The 22,138-nt window shown below is 38.0% G+C and overlaps 1 protein-coding gene across 1 annotated transcript in view; it reads right to left on the bottom strand.

The window, feature by feature from the left end:
• Nucleotides 1-22,138, bottom strand: part of gabbr2 (gamma-aminobutyric acid (GABA) B receptor, 2) — a 217,885-nt gene that overhangs the window by 86,655 nt on the left and 109,092 nt on the right. Inside the window, exons 3-6 of the mRNA XM_062990702.1 lie at nt 21,396-21,566; nt 5,744-5,845; nt 1,767-1,832; nt 52-240 (exon numbers count right to left, since the gene is read on the bottom strand). Coding sequence (XP_062846772.1) covers nt 52-240; nt 1,767-1,832; nt 5,744-5,845; nt 21,396-21,566 — 528 coding nt within the window. The remainder of the gene's footprint in view (nt 1-51; nt 241-1,766; nt 1,833-5,743; nt 5,846-21,395; nt 21,567-22,138) is intronic.

The following is a 22,138-nucleotide window of genomic DNA, read 5'->3' as shown; positions in this document are numbered from 1 at the left end:
AAAATACATTTTGGATTAGCAATTAAAATGTATAATGTTATAAATACTCACCCTTCCTGAGATTCCCTTAATCTGTTTGGCACTGAGAGGCTCAAAGTCAACACTGATGTACCCCTCCATCGCAGTTAAAAGTTTCTTAGTGGTGCAGTTGGTAGAGTTGGCTTGCTCCCACCAGTTGCCTTGGTACCATCCTGGTATGATCCACTGGTACTTACTGCCATACATGTTCAGATTATAGGCCTAGAGGTTAAAAAGCACAAGTCAAGCTACAGAGCCAATTAACAAATAAGAAATGAACATTATGGCTTGGGATTTAAATAATTTCTGCAAATGTTCTTTATCTAGGACTAAACTTTAGTTCCCAAACGTTCATTTATAAGACTATATTATGTGTTTACTGCAAATATGTTGTGTCAAAAATATATATACAGCAACTTTATTTAGTGGTATAAAAGGGCATGGCTTCTTAATTCCTTTTAAGTGATTACAATATATTATAGCAGGTGACTTTTCTGTATCAAAATTGGTTAGTCTGAACACACCCATAAAATTACATGGAACAGTGGTCATTTGTCAAGGTCATAAAAACACAAACGATAACTCATAGGAAATTATCCAGTTGGTTAGATATAAAAATACAAAATGTAAGCAGCAGCTGAAACATGGGTAACCCTGACTCTGATCAAGCAAGCTTAACATGGGCTTAGAGGTTACCATTCAAAAAGGGAAACCCCTGTTACTGCTTGGATTACATCTCACCATCTAGCAAAAATATATAATCAGCATAAAGTGATAAGTTTGGATTTTGGGCTACATTTACATGTTTTTGGAATCCTTAAATTAAAATCCATGACTCAAGATAAACATTATAGAACTTTAGTTGCTGTATGTATATTTACAACCCCCACAATAAGCTCATGAAAGTACTCAAATTTGCAAAGGTTTTTGTGTTCCAATCATTCAGTGACAAATAGAAAGCTACAGAAAGCATTAAGCCCCCGGAATATATGTATTTGCATTACATAAATCTTTTAAGCAGCAGTTTCAGAGTTTTTATGAAGACAAACCTGTGCTAAACCTTACAAAGAAAGATAAAAGGATTTTACGCAGTATGTCACTTAAAATTAAAAAAGAAAAGTTCATATACTAAACATATGTATGCTGTCCTATTAGAAAAGAATAAAATCAATTATTAAATAGCATAAAATTATTATGAAGTTTATTTATTATTATTTATTAAGATGCCTCTAGACAAGCAGTTTATAATTTTATTACATTGTAATGAATCAGTGAACACAGCATTCAATTATTTTTTAATCATGACAAGATTATATTTTAGTTATGCGGGTCTCAAAGTTAATGGTTGTGTGTTATAAAAGGCACCATGCTTATTTAAATAAATAAATCAGATGTATTAAACTGCCTACACCATACGAACAGTCTAACCATAATAAGGAAAAAAACACATTGAGTTAGCCTGCCAAAAGTGCCCCTGGCCTGGTCAGGCACTGTACAGAAACAACTGGTCATAAGAGCCAATCAATTGCCAAGGAAAAGAATATAAGAAAAAATGCCTCGATTTGTCATATATACATATACATGAGTACAGTAGAACAAAGTAATTTTTGGAAGCTCTTTGGAAGCTGGGGTCAGAGCGCAGGGTCAGATATTGTACGGTGCCCCTGGAGCCAAGAGGGTAAAGGGCCTTGCTCTAGGGCTTGACGGCTTTACACATGTTGGAAAAGGATGTTGGAAAAAACACTTACACAACAGAAGACTTTGGATGCCAGGTTCTCATCAAACTGGCCAATGATGATCCTTACATCATTATCCTAGAGGCCCAGCAAGAAAAAAAAAAGTTTAAGTTTAAGTACTTTACACACTTGGTTGAAATAAAAAAGAAAAGAAAAAAAGAAGAAAATTTGACAAGACATTTATTCAGTTGACTGCATATGCTTAAATGTCTGTGTCCTAGAAATTGTAATGCCCTTGCTGCAAATAGGGAAGATTCAGCTTGTTTAAAAACTAAGACGTTCGTAAGTTTGTGTGTATGTTAAGCTTGTCCAGGCAAGGTTATATTATATTGCTGCACTCCATCTGTTATTGAACAAAAATAAATACCCTCGTCATCAGCGCTACAAGCATATGGTGCATGATTGTGTCAGTAAATAATTTACAACAAAAGCACTCTGCCGGATTGTGTTGTTCTCTTGTCCAGTTCAGCAACACAGAAGATGAATCTATCAATTTGGTGAACTTAATGCTACTGACCTGCAGCATCACTAGTTAAATATGTCTTCACAAAGCATAATTACAAAAAATAACCCTACATGAAGGTTTCCATGTCGACCTGTGCTGTTGACCTGACCCGGACATTTAACAGAAAATAAGTTTGTCAGGTTTGTCAAGCTCACCGTACCCCTGCCCTGGATACAGTTGTAGGTCAAAATGAATGAACTAATATATAATACTAGTAAACAGCCCAAAAAAGTGGGAGTATTTGATATCTCAAATCAACATCTGAGTTAATAATTCCCATCTCAAATCTAATGTCATGTTAAACTAGGTGTCTGTTATACAAAATATCACTGTTTGTTGTTACTGTCAAATAACCTATTATATTATAGTACGTAGATTCAAAATGCACAAATGCAACAACCACGTTATTTTTTATTCAATTTCTTTTTGCAATGTTCTCCAAACAGCACAGTTATTTTAAATAAAAAAACATTATTTATTATATAATGACTTTATATGACAAGCTATTACATTTATGTAGTAATAAATAAGAAAAAGGGTGGCACAATAGCATTATTAATTCAGCAACTCTGGATGCAAAATCATTGCACAAGAATTTTATTTGCCAAGCTATTACATTTATATAGTAATAAATCAGAAATAGGGCAGCACTGTGGTACAGTAGGTAGCTCTGGCACCTTACAACAAGAAAGGTCAGGGTTTGATAACCAGGCAAGGCAGTCAGAATCAGTCAGCGTCCTTTTCATGTGGAATTTGCATGTTCTCTCCATGTCTGTGTGTGTGTTTTAGGTGCTCCAGTTTCCTCCCACAAGTTGTACTCAGGCCAATTGGAGCTACTAAAAATGGCCCAAGTGTGAGTGTCTGCTCTGTGATGGACTGGCGACCTGTTCAGGATGTGTGCTGCCTTTTGCCCAGTGAATCAGACCCACTGTGAAATATAAAGGTGAGGTATAATTACCATTTTATGCCTGCACAAAGTTCAACATTAGAGTATGCATACTGTTTGGTCCAACAGCCTCAAAGCTTCTTTAAATGGTCTGGCTCACCACAATTCATCTACAGAACTGCAAACAGAGCCAGCAAGCATGCTGGGAGATTAAAGCTTTTGTGCAAAAACACTCCTGAAACTCTTTTCAGGGTTTTCTGTTCACCCTTATCACAGGCAATTTGTGATTAGCTTCTCTAGTAAAAGCATGTTACCTGAATTCCCCCTACTGTGGAAATGTTTTCTACGTCCTGCAGTTCTAATGTTTATGAAACACTGATTTGACAGAGGGCATCAGACACACTAGCGTAGTGTAACATGTTTATTTAAGAAGACAGAGAGGATAAATACACAACAATGGGGCTGGGAACAAACAATACACACAAATACTACAAACTAAACCTAACCCTATGCTAAACTAGGCTAATGCTAACACTAATGATGGTAACAGATAAAAACAAGTAACAGGTCTGTAAACTAAGCTAACCCACACTGAACCAAACTGGACATGCTAAACCCTGTGCTAATGGCTAAGTTAAGCTAAAAAATGTCAGTTTAAAAACTATTTTAGTAAATCAACCCTTTTCATGAACAAAACATCTGGATTATGCAGCTGTTGTCCAAAACCAACCCCTTAACCAGAAAAATGCAATAGTACAGCCAATGGATGCAGAGGGTTTTCACTTCAGTTGTCTTGGTGTATTTCATATCACTGTCCATTTTCCCACTGAAGCCAGTAAAACGACCTTTCTGATCACAAGCATGAACAATATGTATCCTTCTGCTCTGTATCTGTTCAATCTAAAACCTCCAGGCAACTCCCTGCCAACACACTGGAACCACTGCCCATTTCCCAGATGCCCTGGACACATCTCGTAGTAGATTTTGTCATGGACCTCCTAGAATGACAGGGTAATACAACAATTCTAGTTGTGATAGATCGGTTCTTCAAAGTTTGTTGTTTAATCCATCTGCCAGGTCTCACTACTGCCAACCAAATGGCTGAACCCCGCTTTCACAACATTTTCTGCTTCAGCTTACCCAAAGACATTATTTCTAATAGGGTTTCTCAATTCACCTCACAAGTTTGGAAGGCTTTTATGGAACGATTGAAAGTAAATGTAAGCCAAACCTCTGGGCATTACCCAGAGTCTAATGGGCAAGTGGAAAGGCAGAACCTATAACTGGGTTAATATCTCAGGAGTTATTGCAGGAGGCAGCAGATAGAATGGGTGAAATTTCTACCCTGGGCAGAACAAACCCAGAACTCTCTGATTCAATGTTCTTTAGGACTAACTTATTTTTACTGTTTCTTAGGTTATCATTATTTTACCATGGAACCTCAACACTGGTACAAACTTTGCCATAGATGAGTGGCTCTAATTCAGTAGGGAAGTAAGTCTGTCCCCAGGATTGTAGTTTCTGGTGCCCTGCAGAAAGCCTTCCACAATGACACACCCATGTTTCTGGTCTATAGCCAACCTGTTCATACGATCCAGGCTCTACTTAACTTGCATAGGAGGGAAAAACACCTCCAATCCTTTGTGGAGTGGGAGAGATTCGGTCTGGAGTCTGGCTGTAGATGTTCTAGATCTCCTACTCAAAGACAAATTCCACCAGCATTGTCCTTACCTACACGTTCCCAGATTACATGGATGGCCACCATGGCACTTATCAGATTCTTTAGAGCAAGCTCCTAGAAAGAGGCTTTTGTCACAGCCAGCAACCATCAACATTCACAACATCTTAACCCTCTCTCGGTTGTGCGATCCCACCGCTCCCAATCACCTGAATCCTGAACACCATCTTAACCACTGTAAATAAACCAGCGTTAGTGATTGTGACTTCTGTTTCAGTGTGCTTTATTACAGGACAAGAGAATGTAAAGTAATATGTCAACAGCAGTACACTGCTATTTCGAAGGGTTGAATCCAGAGAGATAGTGTGGCAACTTGGTAATATGTGTTAAAGTGTTTTGACAACAAGAGTACAAAAACACTAACGGATAGTTAGGGCAGCCTGAGGGAAAGGCAGGAATAGCGTAATATGTTTTACATATTGTAATATGTTTTGTAGTAAAGTGTACAATTTAAAGCAGGGGAATATTTAACAGCAAGCAAAGTTGTAAAATTACAGAAAAAGAAAAGGAATAGAAATGTAGAGGTTTATAGGCGTAGGTATAGGAAAAACTTACGGTAAGATAGGGTAGGATAGGTAAGGAGATAAGGTAGGATGTTTAGGATGTGGGGAAGTAAGGTATAGTTAGGTGGCAGATTATAAAATACAGTAGAATAGAGTAAGTAGATTTTGTAAGCATGTTATTTATGTTGGTGAAAATTGTAAGGTAGGTATGACATTTTAGGTATGTGAGATCAGGAGTCAGTTTGTCAGTATGTGTTAGAAAAGTATGTCTGGTAGGTAGGTACCATAGGTGTAAAGTAAAATAAGATAGGAAATGTGCAGTATGAGAGGTACATTTGTAAATAAAAACTGTCTTACCTTCAGTTTCTTAACATTAACACATGGATCATTAGAAAAACTCTCTGTGTCTGCTATCTGGATATCTGCCTTCTCGAGCTCATTGGTCAAATCATTGCGCACCTGTGGGAGAGCGAGATGAGGAACAGAGATGTTAGCAAAGGTGGACAGTAAGCCAAAACCAATTTCTCAGATTTATGCTTGAGTTCACTCTAATCTCTGGTGAATCTGACTCTAGAGACATCCTATTTCTAACATCTACAACAGCCTGAAGGCTGTGAGCCAATGAGACCTGTTCTTCAGTGGTCCTCTAGTCCCCTATTGGGCTTTGGGCATTACTCGGCTCAGTTATTCTTAATGCCAGTCAGTGAATGTTTATAAATAATAGAGAATTTTACCTAAATGGAAAAAAGAAAAACATGGCACTTTGTATGTACCCACATGACCTGGAAAGTACAACCAAAATCACATATTATGAAATACATGATTTAAATCATAAAACAAACAGACCTCATAAAAATGCAATTAGATAGCTAAAGTGGGTGGCATGTCTGTTAACATACAACAAAAGACAAAGAGGCAAGCAAGCAAACAGACAGACATATAGACAGACAGACAAGCAGATAGATTACAGATTTTTCACAAACAGCATGTAACAAACAGAATAAATAATATAGGCAGCTTTTGTGTGTACCTACATGATTCAAAAGGTACAACCATAGTTATATACTAGGGTATGTGTTATGTAAAGAAATTCAGTACATGGATTTAATTTAGTACAATAATTAGCTCAATAATAGGAAATTTCTGAATCTCAGCCATGCAATCTATCAGTCAGGTCCCTACACATAAACAGTTGGCTGTGTCTGTTGGTACAGGATGGTCAAAGGGATTCTGCATTACTGCAACAATTGTAGCCTACTGCTTGCTGGCTGAAGGTACCAGCACAGAGGTGGAGGGCAGTGCAGGATTCTCTCTGTATGCGTTACTAGCCCGTCTCTAGCAAGGTAAATCTAAGCAATTGGCAACTGGACACATGATGGTGGGGACATATGTTAGGTACGGCCCCTCTTTTGTCTATAGCAGTAAAGGGGATATTGCATAAATATATATATACTGTTGTCTTTATGTGATAAGCAAAAAGCTTAGGTGAAGCTTGAAGGTGCTGATATTAGATTATGAACTTTAGTTGTTGCATGGCAGCCTCTGAGCCTAAGATTTACTTTATTGAGTGTGGACAGTGACACCTGCATTTCTCAGCAGTTTTTAATTAATAAAAGACATATTTACGGTGGTTCTTGGATTACATCAAAGCATTTAAAAACCCTGACTAGATATGCCTAAAATGGTTCTAACTAAAATTTATGACTTGAGAATCAATTATTTGCTTTCTGAGATCCACACAGGGACATTCTTAGACTTTTTCAGTGTAAAGCCGGTGTCTCAGAATCACTGCTGTTAAATTAGCCTCATAGGTAGAGAGGCACAGAAGCTCAAAGCAACAGACATCCTTATTATAAATCAATCATGAATTTTGTGCTAACAGGCCAGTTCATTTTAAGCAGTATAAATTGGGAGATTGGATCAGGATTGATCACTGGCCATTATTCTTTTTAGCATTAAATGCCAGCCATAACCTTTAGTGCTTTCTCAGCACTCTGAACTATAGTAGCAGATAGGGAAGTTGAAGTAAAAGCATGCAGAGTTGATAGATGGTCAGTGAAAATGATTTTCTTATGCTTAAGGTAAAATTATTTGATTAGCAGAAATCAAATATGATGAGTTCATACACTATTAGAATGATAAATTAGATTATTAAGTTATTAGATTCTGGAGATATTAGCCCAGTTTATACTTTTACATGCAGACTGGCATGTGTAAATGGGGCAAATAGAAGTCTCTGTATAGAACAGACTTTTTCTAACATCCACAACAGCCTGAAAGCTGTTAACAGACCATATAGAAGTCTGTTAATTTTTGATAACCTGGCTGAGTTTAAATAAATAATTAAAAAATATGGTTAAACAGGCTGCTACCAAAAGTCTGGTTTAGTTTGGTTTAAAATTCACTGTCAGTTTCACATATGTTTTACTTTTATATTGTAGTAGTAGAAATTTCTGACTGATGCATTTTCCCAGCGTCGTACCAACTTTATAATGCCATCATCAAAAAATGTTTTTGGTTGAGCAGGTAGCCACTGATGCACCGCTGCTTTCACATCGTCATCACATGAAAATCAGATGGCGCTAAATCTAGACTATAAGCTCTCTCTCAGTCTCTCAGACACTACCAATTACTGAATGTTGTTGTTGTAAAAGTGGAATCAGGCCAGGACTTCAGGCAAACCAGTTTGGCACCTGCACTTCAGTAGTAAACTATGAAGCCACAATATTGTATCACATGCAAAATGTGGCTTGGCACTGAATTGCTGAAACAAGCAGAGTTGTCACTAAATAAACGTTATCTAGATGGAAGCATTTGCTGCTTCTAAATGCACATGTACTCTTTAGATTTAATGGTGCCTTCACAAATGTGCAATTTAGACATGTCATCAGCACTAACATACCTCCATACCATGACTGATGCTGGCTTTTAAACTTTGAATTGGTAATAATCTATATGGTCTTTTTCCTGGCCATTTTCCAAACCACAGCACGTTTCCATTCAGTTAATTTCAGATGAGGTTAAACCCACAAAGTCAGATGTGTTTCCTGATGTTGTTGATGTATGGTTTCCACTTTGTTTAGAGTAGTCTTAGCTTGTATTTGTAGATACATCAATAAAGTATGTTTACTGATAAGAGTTTTCCAAGAATTTCCAAAGTCATGTGGTTATTTTATTATAGAGGCATATCAGGTTTTAATGCAGTGCCGTCTAAAGAAATTAAAATTAAGAGGTATTTTATATAGTTTTTTTATGATATAAATTTTTTTATGATATGATATTCCATCCATGCACTCTGCACAGGCGCCTCTATCTGCCAATCAGGGTCCTTACAAAGCGTTTAAAGACCCCGTCCACATAGTCCGCACATACCTCCCTGCAGGCCAATTAAACTGTCAATCATACCCGCTAGATGGCGCCCAGCCTACCGGTAGCAACGCCAAGTTTCAAACTGAGGAGTTCAGAATCTCGGCGCTGGTGTGCTAGCGGAATATCCCGCTGCGCCACCTGGGCGCTCTATATTGTTTTTTAGCACTTTACACACTGAGATTTTTGGGATATTCTAATTTTTTTTTACAATATAATGGTGAGCAGTTGGTGAAATCCCTGAATTCCTTTTCAATATTACATTGACACAAGATCCTTAAACTCCATAATAACATTATTGTAGATATAGTGGCTATATTTTTATGGGCTACTTTGCAGTGTTGCACACCTCAAGTTTGACACAGTTTTAGAAATATTCACCCACGCAATATATCTGTAACAATTTAAGTATATTTAATAGAGCGGTCTGAATGTTTCTGCCAGACAAGCCAGTCTGCCCTTCTTTGTTTTTATTACTAATGCTCAAAGCATACTGGCATTCTAATGGATGTATAGAGCATTCTTTTCCATGTCAGGGGATGTGTATAAAAAAAGAGTTCAGGCTTATGACAGCATGCATTAATAATGTCAGATTGTGTTATACTACCCGGCACCCCCAGACTCCATAATGTTAGTTTAAAGCAGGAAGGTGTAAAACAGATGTGAGAACATTTTGGTTGAATGCTAAATAATAAAGACCTTCAAAGGATTATGGGATTTAAAGCCAAAGCTGGGAAAGATGGGCATGATGTGATGAAATACATAATGCATTTAATCAGTGACCTGCCAAGTGAACCATGTCTAAAGAGAGTAAACAGAAAGCAGTGTGAATCAGAAAAGAAAAATAAAGCAAAGAGCCAGGCGTCAGCTGCCGCTAATGATCTCTTATGTACACACGTGTATCTGTATGAAAAAGCACATTAACACATTCATTTTGTAAAACACTGCTTTTATATTTGCTTCTAAAGTCTTCTTGTTTTCTAATGTAAAGGAGTTTTCAATTATATGAAGGTGAATACCAAACTACCCTAAGAAAACCCTCGCAGACACAGAACCACAGTGAAAAGAGACAAGGTTTGAACCCAGAATGCCAGAGCTGCAGCACTTACACTACCTGATGCTGTAACATAGGAACACTGGCCACCAAGCATAAATACACCCTAGAAAGTAAACTTAACCATTCATTTACCAATTTACAAACACTTGAGAAGGAAATTCATTCATTCATACCCGGCTAAACATCTTACAGACAGACAGTGACTGGATGTAAAGGTCAAACCCAGATCTTCAGGGCTCCAGAACCCACTCGTTATTTTTATTTTATAAATAATATATTTAGGGTGCAGAATTACAAAGTGGTAAATGCCACAACTTTTGTGGCATGTGTTGCAGGCCTGAATTGCAGAAATAGATGTAAATTTTTTATTGATTTATTAGGATTTTAACATCATGTTTTAAACACTTTGGTTACATTAATGACAGAACATGTAGTTACTCATTACACAAGATTCATCAGTTCACAAGTTTAATGTCAAACACAGTCATGGACAATTTTGTATCTCCAATTCACTTCACTTGCATGTCTTTGGACTGCTGGAGGAAACCCACACAAACATGGGGAGAACATGCAACTCCACACAGAAAGGACCTGGACCGCCCCACCTGGGGATCAAACCCAGGATCTTCTTGCTGTGAGGCGGCAGTGCTACCCACTGAGTATATTGGGTTCATACAATCTGCAATTAAATACAATTAAAAACAAGCTGTAGCCTAGTGGTTAAGGTACCGGACTAGTAATCAGAAGATCGCTGGTTCAAGCCTCACAACTGCCAGGTTGCTGCTGTTGGGCCCTTGAGCAAGGTCCTTAACCCTCAATTGCTCAGAATGCATACTATAACTGTATTGTAAGTCGCTTTGGATAAGGACGTCTGCTAAATGCCAAAAATGTAAATGTAAAAACCCAGATCAATTACGCAATTAAATAAAAAAAAATTTATACTGTCTTAACTTTTTTGGGTTTAAAGTTGTATTAACATAAAATAAGTTAAAGAAATAAACATGAACAGTACATTTAAATAAGTGTATAGACATATATGTATTTTTAAATGTCTGTTAATTGTTGACAACCCAAGAATTAATTGCTCTTTGGGAATAATAGAGCATATTGAGTTAATTTCTATTCATTTAAACCACTTACATAATGCTACTTTCACAGTGTGCTTCATCTGATGGTGTAATGGTATGATAAATTACAGGTCAGGCTCTAGTGGTGACTTGTTGTTTTAGCCTGAAGTTTTTCCCACCCTTTGAAATGAACCATGCTCCATCAAATGTCCTCCAGCTATCTACCCCCTATAGCTCTGCTTTGCCTCCGGCTGATCTGACCTCTATCCCGTGAGACTCATACACAGAGGATGTTGAGACATCAGAAGGTGTGTGTGTGTGCCAGACACGATCTGCTCTCTTTCTGACAGAGCCAAGAGGCTAGACAGAGGATAGACACAGGATAACACAGCCAAATGTCATCTTTGCTACACCAACATTAAGATCTGTGCAGCATTTAGCAGCCACAATCCTTCACACAAGGAGGAAGATAATGAAATTCCCATTTGCACATATAACATTTATATTTTGCAATAAATTGATTGCTTATGTTGGAAGTTTATAGCTATACTATGTAACATTTGCCAATAATCATGTATTTATAGTTTCACTGAGTCACTTAACATAAATAGCAGTTTGCTGACTTTAGTTTTATAACTCTTAATTCAGACCCTTATTATTTTTGGAGAGTTACTGTTGGATTTATTATATATCCTTTCTATATCCTGTTTTAAAGTAACAGTATATATAAGCAACCAAGAGAGGTTTCCCTTAGCCCCATTGTACATTTAAGGTTTTGACCAGGGTTTAGATACAGGTCTTTACCAAGTCATTGAAGACAGCTGTCACCTAGGGCACCATAAAACAATCAACCTAGCTCAATTTAAACCCAACAATTTCTATCTAAGCCAATACTCACATCATCACATGTGAGCCATTGAGGCTGCCCATATCAATGCACTCTAAGTGCTGGTTTCAAGCTTTGGTTAACAACACCAGCAGGGTACTGGTGAAAATTATACTACTGTTGGGCCAAGGAGGAGAAGTAGATGGAGTGGGGGAAAAATTTTCAACAGCAAAGAGAGAGGTGGAAGGGTGGGAAGATGGAGGTGAGACTTGGAACGTTGTTTATGGGCATTTTGACTGGTAAAGGGAGAGAGATGGCTGATGGAGAGGAAGGGTTGACATACTATGTGTACATAAGATCAAGTGGAAAAGGAAATAATCTAGGAGCATTGGAGGTGGGTTTAAAGGTTCAACCATGGTGTAGATGGGAAAAAATAGGGTAGGGGGAATTTTAAAAGAAGAGTACATTAAGAATGACTGATAGAGTGAATACCGTGAAGCCATCAATTGATGGAGTGATAATGAATGTCATCAGTGCATATGCCCCAAAAGTGGGTTGTGAGATAGAGGAGAAAGATTCCTCGAGTGAGTCAGATGAAGCAGTGGAGAGGGTACCCAAAAAAGAGAGCTGGTTGTAGATTTTGCTTAAAAGATAGAAAGGAAAAGCAGGGAAGGTGCACACAGGTAGACTATATCCTACACATTGTAAGGTTCTGTGGCGTCAGTGGTACTTACCACTCTTCCCTGATGTCACAGAGCCTTACAGAGCTCAGTAGAGGAAGGCCTTAAATAATAGGCCTTCCAATTAGGGCGAATTGCCTGCAGCTGTGGGCTGGCTTACTTAAGCCAGCTCTGCACAGCAGCGGGTGTCGCACCTTTTGTCTGCTTTTGTTTCTTTTGTTTGTTTTTTCAGTTCTCTGGTGGCAGCGCATCCACGCTTTCATAGGTCAGACGGTATCCCCTGGTGGCATGTGCCATTAGGGTGTGTAGACTGCAAGGTCGAGGTAACATCTTTATTTAGCCTATTGCTTTAGCGTGGTGCGACGCCGTGCAGCCCTCGTGCTGCCTTTTCTTTATTCGGTTAGCGTTAGCGGTGCTGCTAAACAGCAAGCGATAGCGCTTGCAGCCGTATCCGCATTAACCTCTCATCTTAAGTGGTCATTTGGTTTCGTAACCGCTGGATGGCGAGGCCGTTAAGTGTTCGGCTCTCGCGTCAACATCCCCGGTTCGAATCCGCACTTCTGAGGTTGGCTAACTGATTTGTTCTTTTCTTCTCTTTTCAGATCGGCGAACTTCATTAGCTGCAACCTTCAGCGAAGCCACGCCGATCGCGTTCTTCCCGTAGCCCACCGCCGTGCGGGGGGCTATTGATGTCCGGGAGTCCTTAACTCCCGTGTCATATTGCTGTAGTGCCTTAGCGCTTTCAGCTTGGTGGGTTAGTAACTGCCTGATGGTGATGCCGTCAAGCGCTCGGCTATAACGCCATTACCCGGTTTACACCCACCGCTTTATTCTCAGCGATAGTGGGATTAGTAACTGCCTGATGGTGATGCCGTCAAGCGCTCGGCTATAACGCCATTACCCGGTTTACACCCACCGCTTTATTCTCAGCGATAGTGGGATTAGTAACTGCCTGATGGTGATGCCGTCAAGCGCTCGGCTATAACGCCATTACCCGGTTTACACCCACCGCTTTATTCTCAGTGATAGTGGGATCAGTAACTGCCTGGTGGTGATGCCGTCAAGCGCTCGGCTATAACGCCATTACCCGGTTCATACCCACCGCTTTATGTTTCAGCGCCTGTAGGTTCAGTAACTGCCTGATGGTGATGCCGTCAAGCGCTCGGCTATAACGCCATTACCCGGTTCATACCTAGCGCTTTATCTTCAGCGTCTGCACACACCCCCTCACCCGCGCTACGTTAGCGCGGTGGCAACACAACCGCCATGCACCGGCGCGACCCGGGTTCGCGCCTTGCATTAATCTTTGTTTTCCTTTTTCAGTTTTCGTTGCCTGCATCGCCCAGCGGTCTCCAGCGGGGTTCATTATTGGTTTTGTTTTTGTTTTGTGTTTTGTGTATAATTTTTCATTTAAAAAATAAAATTATTATTTAAGTTAATCTCCGCACTTGAGTCCTTTCTCTCCCACGTGACACACATGAGACGAAACCTATTTAGTCAGCATCTGATGGTGGTCTGTACAATGTTTTAAAGGTAAAAATAAGAAAGACAGTAAGAGTCGAACTAAGCATCAGAGATGGTGGAGGTTAAATGCAGAAGACTGTGGTGTGAAATTCAGAAAAGAGGTGAGACATGCGCTGGGTGGTAGTAAAAGGGTGCTAGACAACTGGGCAATGTCCGTAAACGTGGTAGGGGAATCAGCTAGGAACATACTTGGTGTGACAGCTGGACAATAGAAGGAATACAAAGAGGCTTGGTGATGGAATAAGGAAGTGCAGGAAAGTTTAAAAAGGAAGAGACTGGCAAACAAGAACTGGGATTTACAGAGAGACAAAGACAGTAGACAGAACTACAAAAAAAAGTGTAAGGCATATTAGAAGTTGGACAATAAGGAAGGTAAAAAGGAAGTGTACTGGTTGGCCAAAAATAGGAACCAAGCTGGGAAGGCTATACCGCATAATTAGCTGATAATGGATAAGCAGAATCTAGACTTCACCAGTTTTTAGGTTGTGTAGTAAAGGACTTTTGGAGTTGTATCTATAACATGACATACTGGAAGGGTGAAGGCAAGACCTTCTGTACCATCACAGACCTGCTTTCTCAGATTCCGTTTTGATAACATTGATTCACGATTTGTGTCTCAAGTTTCCCAGCTATTGACACTTAATTTGTAATAGTAAGAACAAAACTACTAAGCACAATTTGACCTACAGTTGTTTTATAGGATGTTTAATGGAAAAAGTTATCATCCTTTATAGTTGTTCATGTTTTCTTTTTCATTTACTACACACTAATGAAACATTGGGACCATTGGGACCTTAACAAGTCAAAACCACTCTGACCATTTTAACAAGACAGCTGAAGGGGTCCTCTAGTATTTGGTTCCAGTACATTACCAGCTGGTCTTAAACTTCTGTACATTGTGAGGTAGGTTGTCCTACAGTGCATCCTTGTGCCCTGCCATCCACATGATCTTGGAGAAAGCGGGACCTTCTTTATTTGTTCCGATGTCAGGAGTTAGCATAGGGACTTTGGTCTGCGACTACGCATCTCTATACACAGAATAATTGAATGCACTCTGTGTTCTGGACACATGGACCTCATCACCAGTATTAAAATCATTTGCAATTTGAGCCACGGTAACTCTTCTGTTGGTCTGTACTAGATGCCATAGCCTTTATGGGCTTCCTGAGTGGTCACCATGGTTGCCTATGAGCACCCCTTGCTGTTTTAGAGCTAGTTCAACACGATTGTCTTGCCATAAGATTTGTCACTCAGGTCTTCATTCCTGATGGAGTAACGACCATCAGCCTCACATATATTATTTATCTGACCATAATATGCACAAGTATTATAAAAAAGGTAATTCAATGCACATTTATGAAATATTGACCCAATGTTTTAGCTCTTCAAAATCTATCGTCATGTTTCGTGTTCATATTTTGCTTAAATTTGCATATTTTACTTGAAAATTCACTATAAAAAAGCATAAGTAATATTTATCAGTACTAAGAATAATGTTTTTAATATTAAAATGTAAGTAAGCTAATTCCCTGAAAGAAAATATTAATTTTATATCCTTTTAATTGTCTCTCTAATATGGATGAATGTGCACTTTATTAGATAACTGTGCTGTTTGAAAGGTTGTTATTTTGCTGTGATGTAGCACTGACGCACTGCGTCGTCTTATAGTTTGTACAATATTTACTATTATGATCCTGAAATACGGTAGTGACAATTGACATGCAAGTCATAAAAACAGACTTAAATCCTAAATAAACACCACCAGCAGTGGGACAATGCCATTTACTCAGTTTCAACTCCAGCCTCATTTTTATTCTGTATGCTTCATGTCCTGGTCTTGCAGAAAATCCCTTTGGATTTGAAACATACATAGACACACATTGTGTACTAAAAAGCCCTGCATGTAAACAACCAAGCAGTCAATCTAGATCAATACAACTTGTTTTTGCTTTTCAGAAATCATAACCACTCAAGTGTGTGCAAGGGATTATACTTGTATCTGCAAAACAGAGATTGCTACACCACAAAGCAATCACATAGGACAACATTCCCAAAGGTTACTGGACTCAATGTTTGGATGAGTTTAATGACAACAATGACTGCTTGACCTTTTTTCTGTTTGAGTTTGTGTTGGAATATTCCCACTAGCCAAATACACCCAGGAAAGGCATGTTCAGACTGAGCCTAGTAAAATGAGTACATACAGGATCGTGTGAAAGCACTAGGGTTCTCCTGTTCCCCTGCAGCTGTGTACCTGCCATCCTATCTTAAGCCATTGCACTAAATCCAGGCTGGCCAAAAAACAACTTTAAAAGTATAAAGTACACAGCATCAACAGTCATAAAACACTGACACGAGGCAAACCATACACTCCTATCAAAACAGGAACTGATGGTTGACTTGCTTGGGTCATTTCCTTAGGGAATGCAATTAGCTTTTGTAAGCTCAGCTGCTGTGCTTATGCTGCTGAAACGTTTAATCAGTGATCAAACAAGCAGAATCTGGAACACACATACATTCATGTACACATCTCAAAATAGAGACCTCTTACTAAAAGAACTAAAGTGTGTACACTGTACACAAGTCTAGTACAGCCAATTTCTAATACGTTGGGAAATGCAAATGCAAAAAATAAAAAGTGAAAGCAATTATTTGTAAACTGTCTTTTAGATGCATTTACAAACCCTATTTTTAGAAAAGCCGGAAATTTTTGCTCAGTCTTGCTATATACAGGACTTCCGCTGTTTAACAGTCCATAATCACAATAGTCTAATTCTCCTCTTTATGATACACCATACGTTTTCAATCAGTATGCAGATATGGATTGTAGGCAGGCCAGTCAATCACACATTCTGTCTCTACAAAGCCACTCTGTTGTAGGGCATACAAAATAAGGCCTGGCATTGTCTCGCTGAAATATCCATTGACTTCCCAGGAAACCACATTGTCTTGATGGCAGCATGTGTCTCTCTAAAACCGCAATATACGCTTCTGGGTCAATGGTATCTTTACACACATGCAAGCCACTTGTGAGGTAAGCATTGATGAACCCCACATGACAGATGCTGGCTTTTGCACCTTTTGCTGATAACAATCTAAATGGTACTTTTTGTCTTTGGCAGGGTAAAGTTAACATCCATTTGTTCACAAAACAAGCTGATACGTGGACTCATCTGACCACAGAACACATTTCTACTGTCTTACAGTCCATCTGAGATGAGCTTGAGCTTAGAGAACTCTGAGGTGCTTTTGCATAGAATTCATGTATGGCTTTCTCATTGCATAATATAGTTTCAGGTAGCATTTCTTGATGTAGTGCCTATTTGTCATATATAACAATGTTTTTTTCAAGTACTCCTGAGCCCACGTGACTACATTTTTCATGATGGTTTCTCATGTAATTCCATCTTAGGGCTAAAAGGTCATGCACATTTAACAGTGATTTCTGGACTCGTCTCACATTGACTTTGGATTCCTTTAATCTTTTCACAATAGTATGCACAGTAAATGGTGACAGACCTAAATTATTTGCATCTTGCACTGAGAAAAGTTCCTTTTAAATTGACTGACAATTCTCTAATTAATTTGGCACAAAGTAGTAATGGCAAATCTCAATTAGGATACCCCACCTATTATAAATAATCATGCTTACTGTGGAACTTTTTTTTTTAAATGCATTTTCTCCCTTTTTTCTCCCTTTTGCCCGATTGCATCATGCTTCCTCTCCACCAATGCTGATTCCTGCTCTGATTGAGGAGAACGAAGCTAACCCACGCCCCCTCCGACACGTGGGCAGCATGCCGCATGCATCTTATCACCTACACTTTGATGAGTGCAGTGCAGCTCAGCACTGTGTACGGAGAGACACACTCTGTGCAGGTGCCATCAATCAGCCAGCAGAGGTTGTAATTGCATTAGTTATGAGAGAGAGACCCTATCCGGTTTAATCTCACCCATATCTGAACAACAGGTCAATTGCTGTTCATGTGGCCACTCAGCCTAGCTGACCAGAGCTGAGATTCGATACGATGTATTTGAGATCCCAGCTCTGATTCCAGCGTGTGGTTTTTACCACTGCTGTGGTTTTTACCGCAACTGTGCAATGTTTAGAATAAAAAAGAATAACCTTTTTTGCCATGTTCCAACTTTTTGAGTTGGTTAAAACATATTTAATGTTTTATCTTATCAGCTTCATCATTTTTTGTAAAAGATAAACTTATTAGTAATTTGATAGCTGCAGGTTTAGACCAGGGACACTGAAATGTAAGAAAAACACCCAAACCCCTGAAAGAAGCTCCCTCTAGCACAGGTGATGATAGCATATAGAGAGCAGTTACAAAATGCTCAGTTGTTTACAATCAATGATGGTTTGAGGTTCTCCACTTTTTGAAAATTATGTCAACAATCACCATACAGAAAAAAATATTAATATATTTTATATTTTTTCCCCAGTCTTGCTTGATATGGGACTGCTGCCCAACAGTCCATGATCACACTAGTCTAATTCTCCTGTTCATGATACACCATACTTAATTTAATAGTATGCAGATATGGACTGCAGGAAGGCAGTCAAGCACACACATTGTGTCTACAAAGCCCCTTTTATATCTTTTCTTTTTTTTTTATTTGCAGCACAATTCTAACTCCATAACAATGTTTAGGTTGGAATACACACATTTGCATATTTATATGGGTGTATTTCAATGTCTTGCATTCTAGCTTAAATAATTTACAGAAAGGAGCAAGTTGCAATCTCTACCCCTTCTCTCAGCATTATCCTTAAAATTAGCTGTGCTCCCCTCCTACCCCTGCTTTTTTCATCACAGGGAGCTATTTTAGGCTGGGCTACTGGTTAATGAATTACTGCTCACTGACTGATGGTGGAGAATATTGAATGACAAAATTTACAGAATAAGAAAAAGAAATATAAAAAGATGAAAAATGCAACATTGTAAACTTTAATTTTAAAAAACATGAAAATTATTTGAGAAATGTTTATGAAGGTAGAGTAGATGTTTTTCTTTATGCTTATAAACTTGTTTGCTAATGCAAGCCTACTTCTATCCTGATGGTTCCTGTCATGCTCATGTTTAAAGTAAATGAGTGTCTAATTTAAATTAATAAATGGGTCTAGCAGGTGGAACTGTGATGTAGCACTAGGTGTGCACTAGGACTACTGTGATGTAGTCCTGTTAAAGTCTCCAGGCACTGTCTGTGAGACTGTTCTCCACGTCTGCAAGGGTTTATACAGGTACAGTCATTCCCTTTCACCTCCTTCTATAAATTACCCATAGATATAAGTAACTGATTAAAAGGGTGAGCATGTGGTGCCCATGTAATATTAACACCATGTCCAGGGTGTATTTCTGCTTTGCTCCAAGTTTTTTGGGTGGTGCAGATAAAGCCGTTACTAAAGGTAAATAAATGACTATATATATATATATATATATATATATATATATATATATAAATATATATATAAATATTAAAATCATAAATCTAAATAAAAAATAAAATTTGTTAACAAGTCTAGGAGTTAAGAAACTGTTTATATAACTAAATACAGTGTTTTACAAAAGGTTATTGAACTTTTTGTGTCAACATAGCTAACACACCCAAGAACCTTACAAGAACGTACAATCTAATCTAATGTGCAAAACTAGGTGTTAATCGATGAAAAATATGGTGAAGTGTGATTCAAAATAGCTTTTAATCCAATAACTGAAAATCTGGCACAATAATGCTGTCAGCTTACTGCAACATATCAGACACTAAGAGCCAGGCAGGGCAGCAAAGACGCAATTCATTTTATAGTATAAGCTGAAAATATAAGCTTTAAAGTATAAGCTGGAACACAGCTTACTGATAAATCCATGCATACAAACACAGGCATGTATACTGATTGTTAGAACAGTTTTATATTTGGACAACATTGAGCCTTAAGTTGTCTAAATACTAAAACAACCCTTAAATCTTGCAAAAGCTACCCTTGTCTTAAAGAGTCTGAACATATTGTGCTATTTGCATTATGTAAGCTAAGCACAAATATGTAAGTGGTACTTAAAATAGAACTTAAAATGTATGAATATTATTGCATGAAGAAATGAATGCAGAATACAAAAATAGCCATACTGAACAGCTTAGTGACCTTCATTGTGGCATTATCACAGATGACCAATGTTAAAGTTAATATGAAAAGAAGAAATGTCTAGGGGCAACCTCAGCCCAGCAGTAAAGCAGCAAGCCATGCAAATTAAAGAATGGAACTACTTTCATTATCAAATGAAACATGTCTGTCCATGGTTGCAACCTCCATTACTTATTTTTCTCAGCACAAAAACTGTTTATCAAGTCTAAAACCATGTTTAATGCCAAACAACAGCTGGAGTGGTGTAAAGCACACTGCCAAACCCAGATTGCCTCTTAGACATGTTTTTGCTCTTGTTTTGAGTTTGAGGTTATAGTACTGCCTATTGTAAAGAGAAGAAATCACAATGACTATAAAAATGCTCTGTACAATTTGTCTTCTTCTTCTACCTGAATTATTAATTAAAAGAGACCCTATATGACCCCCTCTGCCCAGATGTTATGTGGGTGGTTGACCATTCTCAGCACTGCATTGTAATAACATAGTAGTATGTTGTATTATGAGTTTATCAGGGACCACAGTGATTTGGAGAATTTTAAACGCCTCAGTATCAATGATGGGAGGAAAATAGTGTTCCAGCTAAACATGTAAAGGCAACAGTGTCCTGAGAAAATATTAGAAAAGATAACACATATGGTGCATAAAAAAAGAAAATAGATCTAGTCTCTGAATGTACACAAAAAGTGCTAACACCGTATGTGTTCCTAATAAAAAAGTCAGTAAGTATTTAAAATGCTGCGCATGATATACTCATACCAGAACCACACACTACTGTGTCATTACCCTGCAAGTGTAATTTTAGTTCTGAGGGTGATCCACCAACGAAACATCATCTGGTCAATGTGGATCCTATGGGGTCACTTTTGATTAATAAATGGGTTACATTGGGTTAACAAAATGTAGAGAGCAACACATGGGCTACAGTCAGTAATTCTATACCCAGAATGTTCACCTGTATGGTAGGTGTAGCTTATAAAAAAAATTATGAATGTACATACTAAATAGGTATACCAAATAAAGCTCTTGGTATGTGTATGCTAAAGCTCTGTTATTATTTGAATACTTTTATCCCAAATCAATTTGTTTCTCCATTATGTGGACCTTTATATTACAAAACATTGATATTTCTATTAACACACTAAGCATAGTGCTACACAAACTCCCACAGTTTTAAATAGTATTACTCAACCAAACTACACAATATAAAAAGCTATTATTTATAAACCCAAGCATAAGGTAAGATAAAACAAAAATCTTTAAATGCTTTACTAATTATTTTTTATCTATTCATTATGTGTCTGCTCTAGGAAAAAAACAGAAAATATGCAGTATCTTACTTACCTCAGAGAACCTCTGCACATCCTGTGTTAATGTGCCTACTCTACTCCAGTTGTAGTAGTTGAGAAATTTTACCACAGCTGGATTCACTGCATTGTCTGAAGGAACTGTCCGAAAAAAATTAGGGTACTTCTTCTTATCTGCCAGAACTGGCGTTGTTGCCGCAAAAGATAACTAGAGACACAGAAAGAGTAGGGGAAAAAATTTTTTTGTAAAGGACAAACTACTAAAAACCTCTAAAATAATGCATAAACAATGTAAAATATGATGATTTAAACAATAGCCAAAGAGGTCTGTTAATGCCCTGACTATTTGTAACCTTATGGTATTTTAATTGTTACAATGCACATTAATAACAGTGATATTTGATTCACATTTGATTTACATTTTGATGTTATGACACTAAACAGAAATCTGGAAAAAGCCAAGAATTTTAACATCAGCCATTAGAATCCAACAAAAGAGTATTAAGGAATACGGAAATTTAATACTCAAGTTAATGAAAATGATAATATTAACTTATGACATAGATTACATTTAAGTGATTACATTGAATAATGTTTGTAAGTACTTTTGGGATTTCGTTACATTATTTAACTTTGACACACTCCATCCTAGAATGACTTTTTACAGTGCGTGTAACCACACTTCATTTCAGAGTCTCATCCAGGTGACCTGTACTAGTCTGTACTTATAACATCTTGACATAATAACAAAGCAGCTGTGCAGTGGCCTTTACCTATGAC

Source organism: Trichomycterus rosablanca, chromosome 2 (assembly GCF_030014385.1).
Source record: "Trichomycterus rosablanca isolate fTriRos1 chromosome 2, fTriRos1.hap1, whole genome shotgun sequence".
Taxonomy (NCBI): Eukaryota; Metazoa; Chordata; class Actinopteri; order Siluriformes; family Trichomycteridae; genus Trichomycterus; species Trichomycterus rosablanca.
This window is presented reverse-complemented; position numbering and strand designations above follow the sequence as displayed.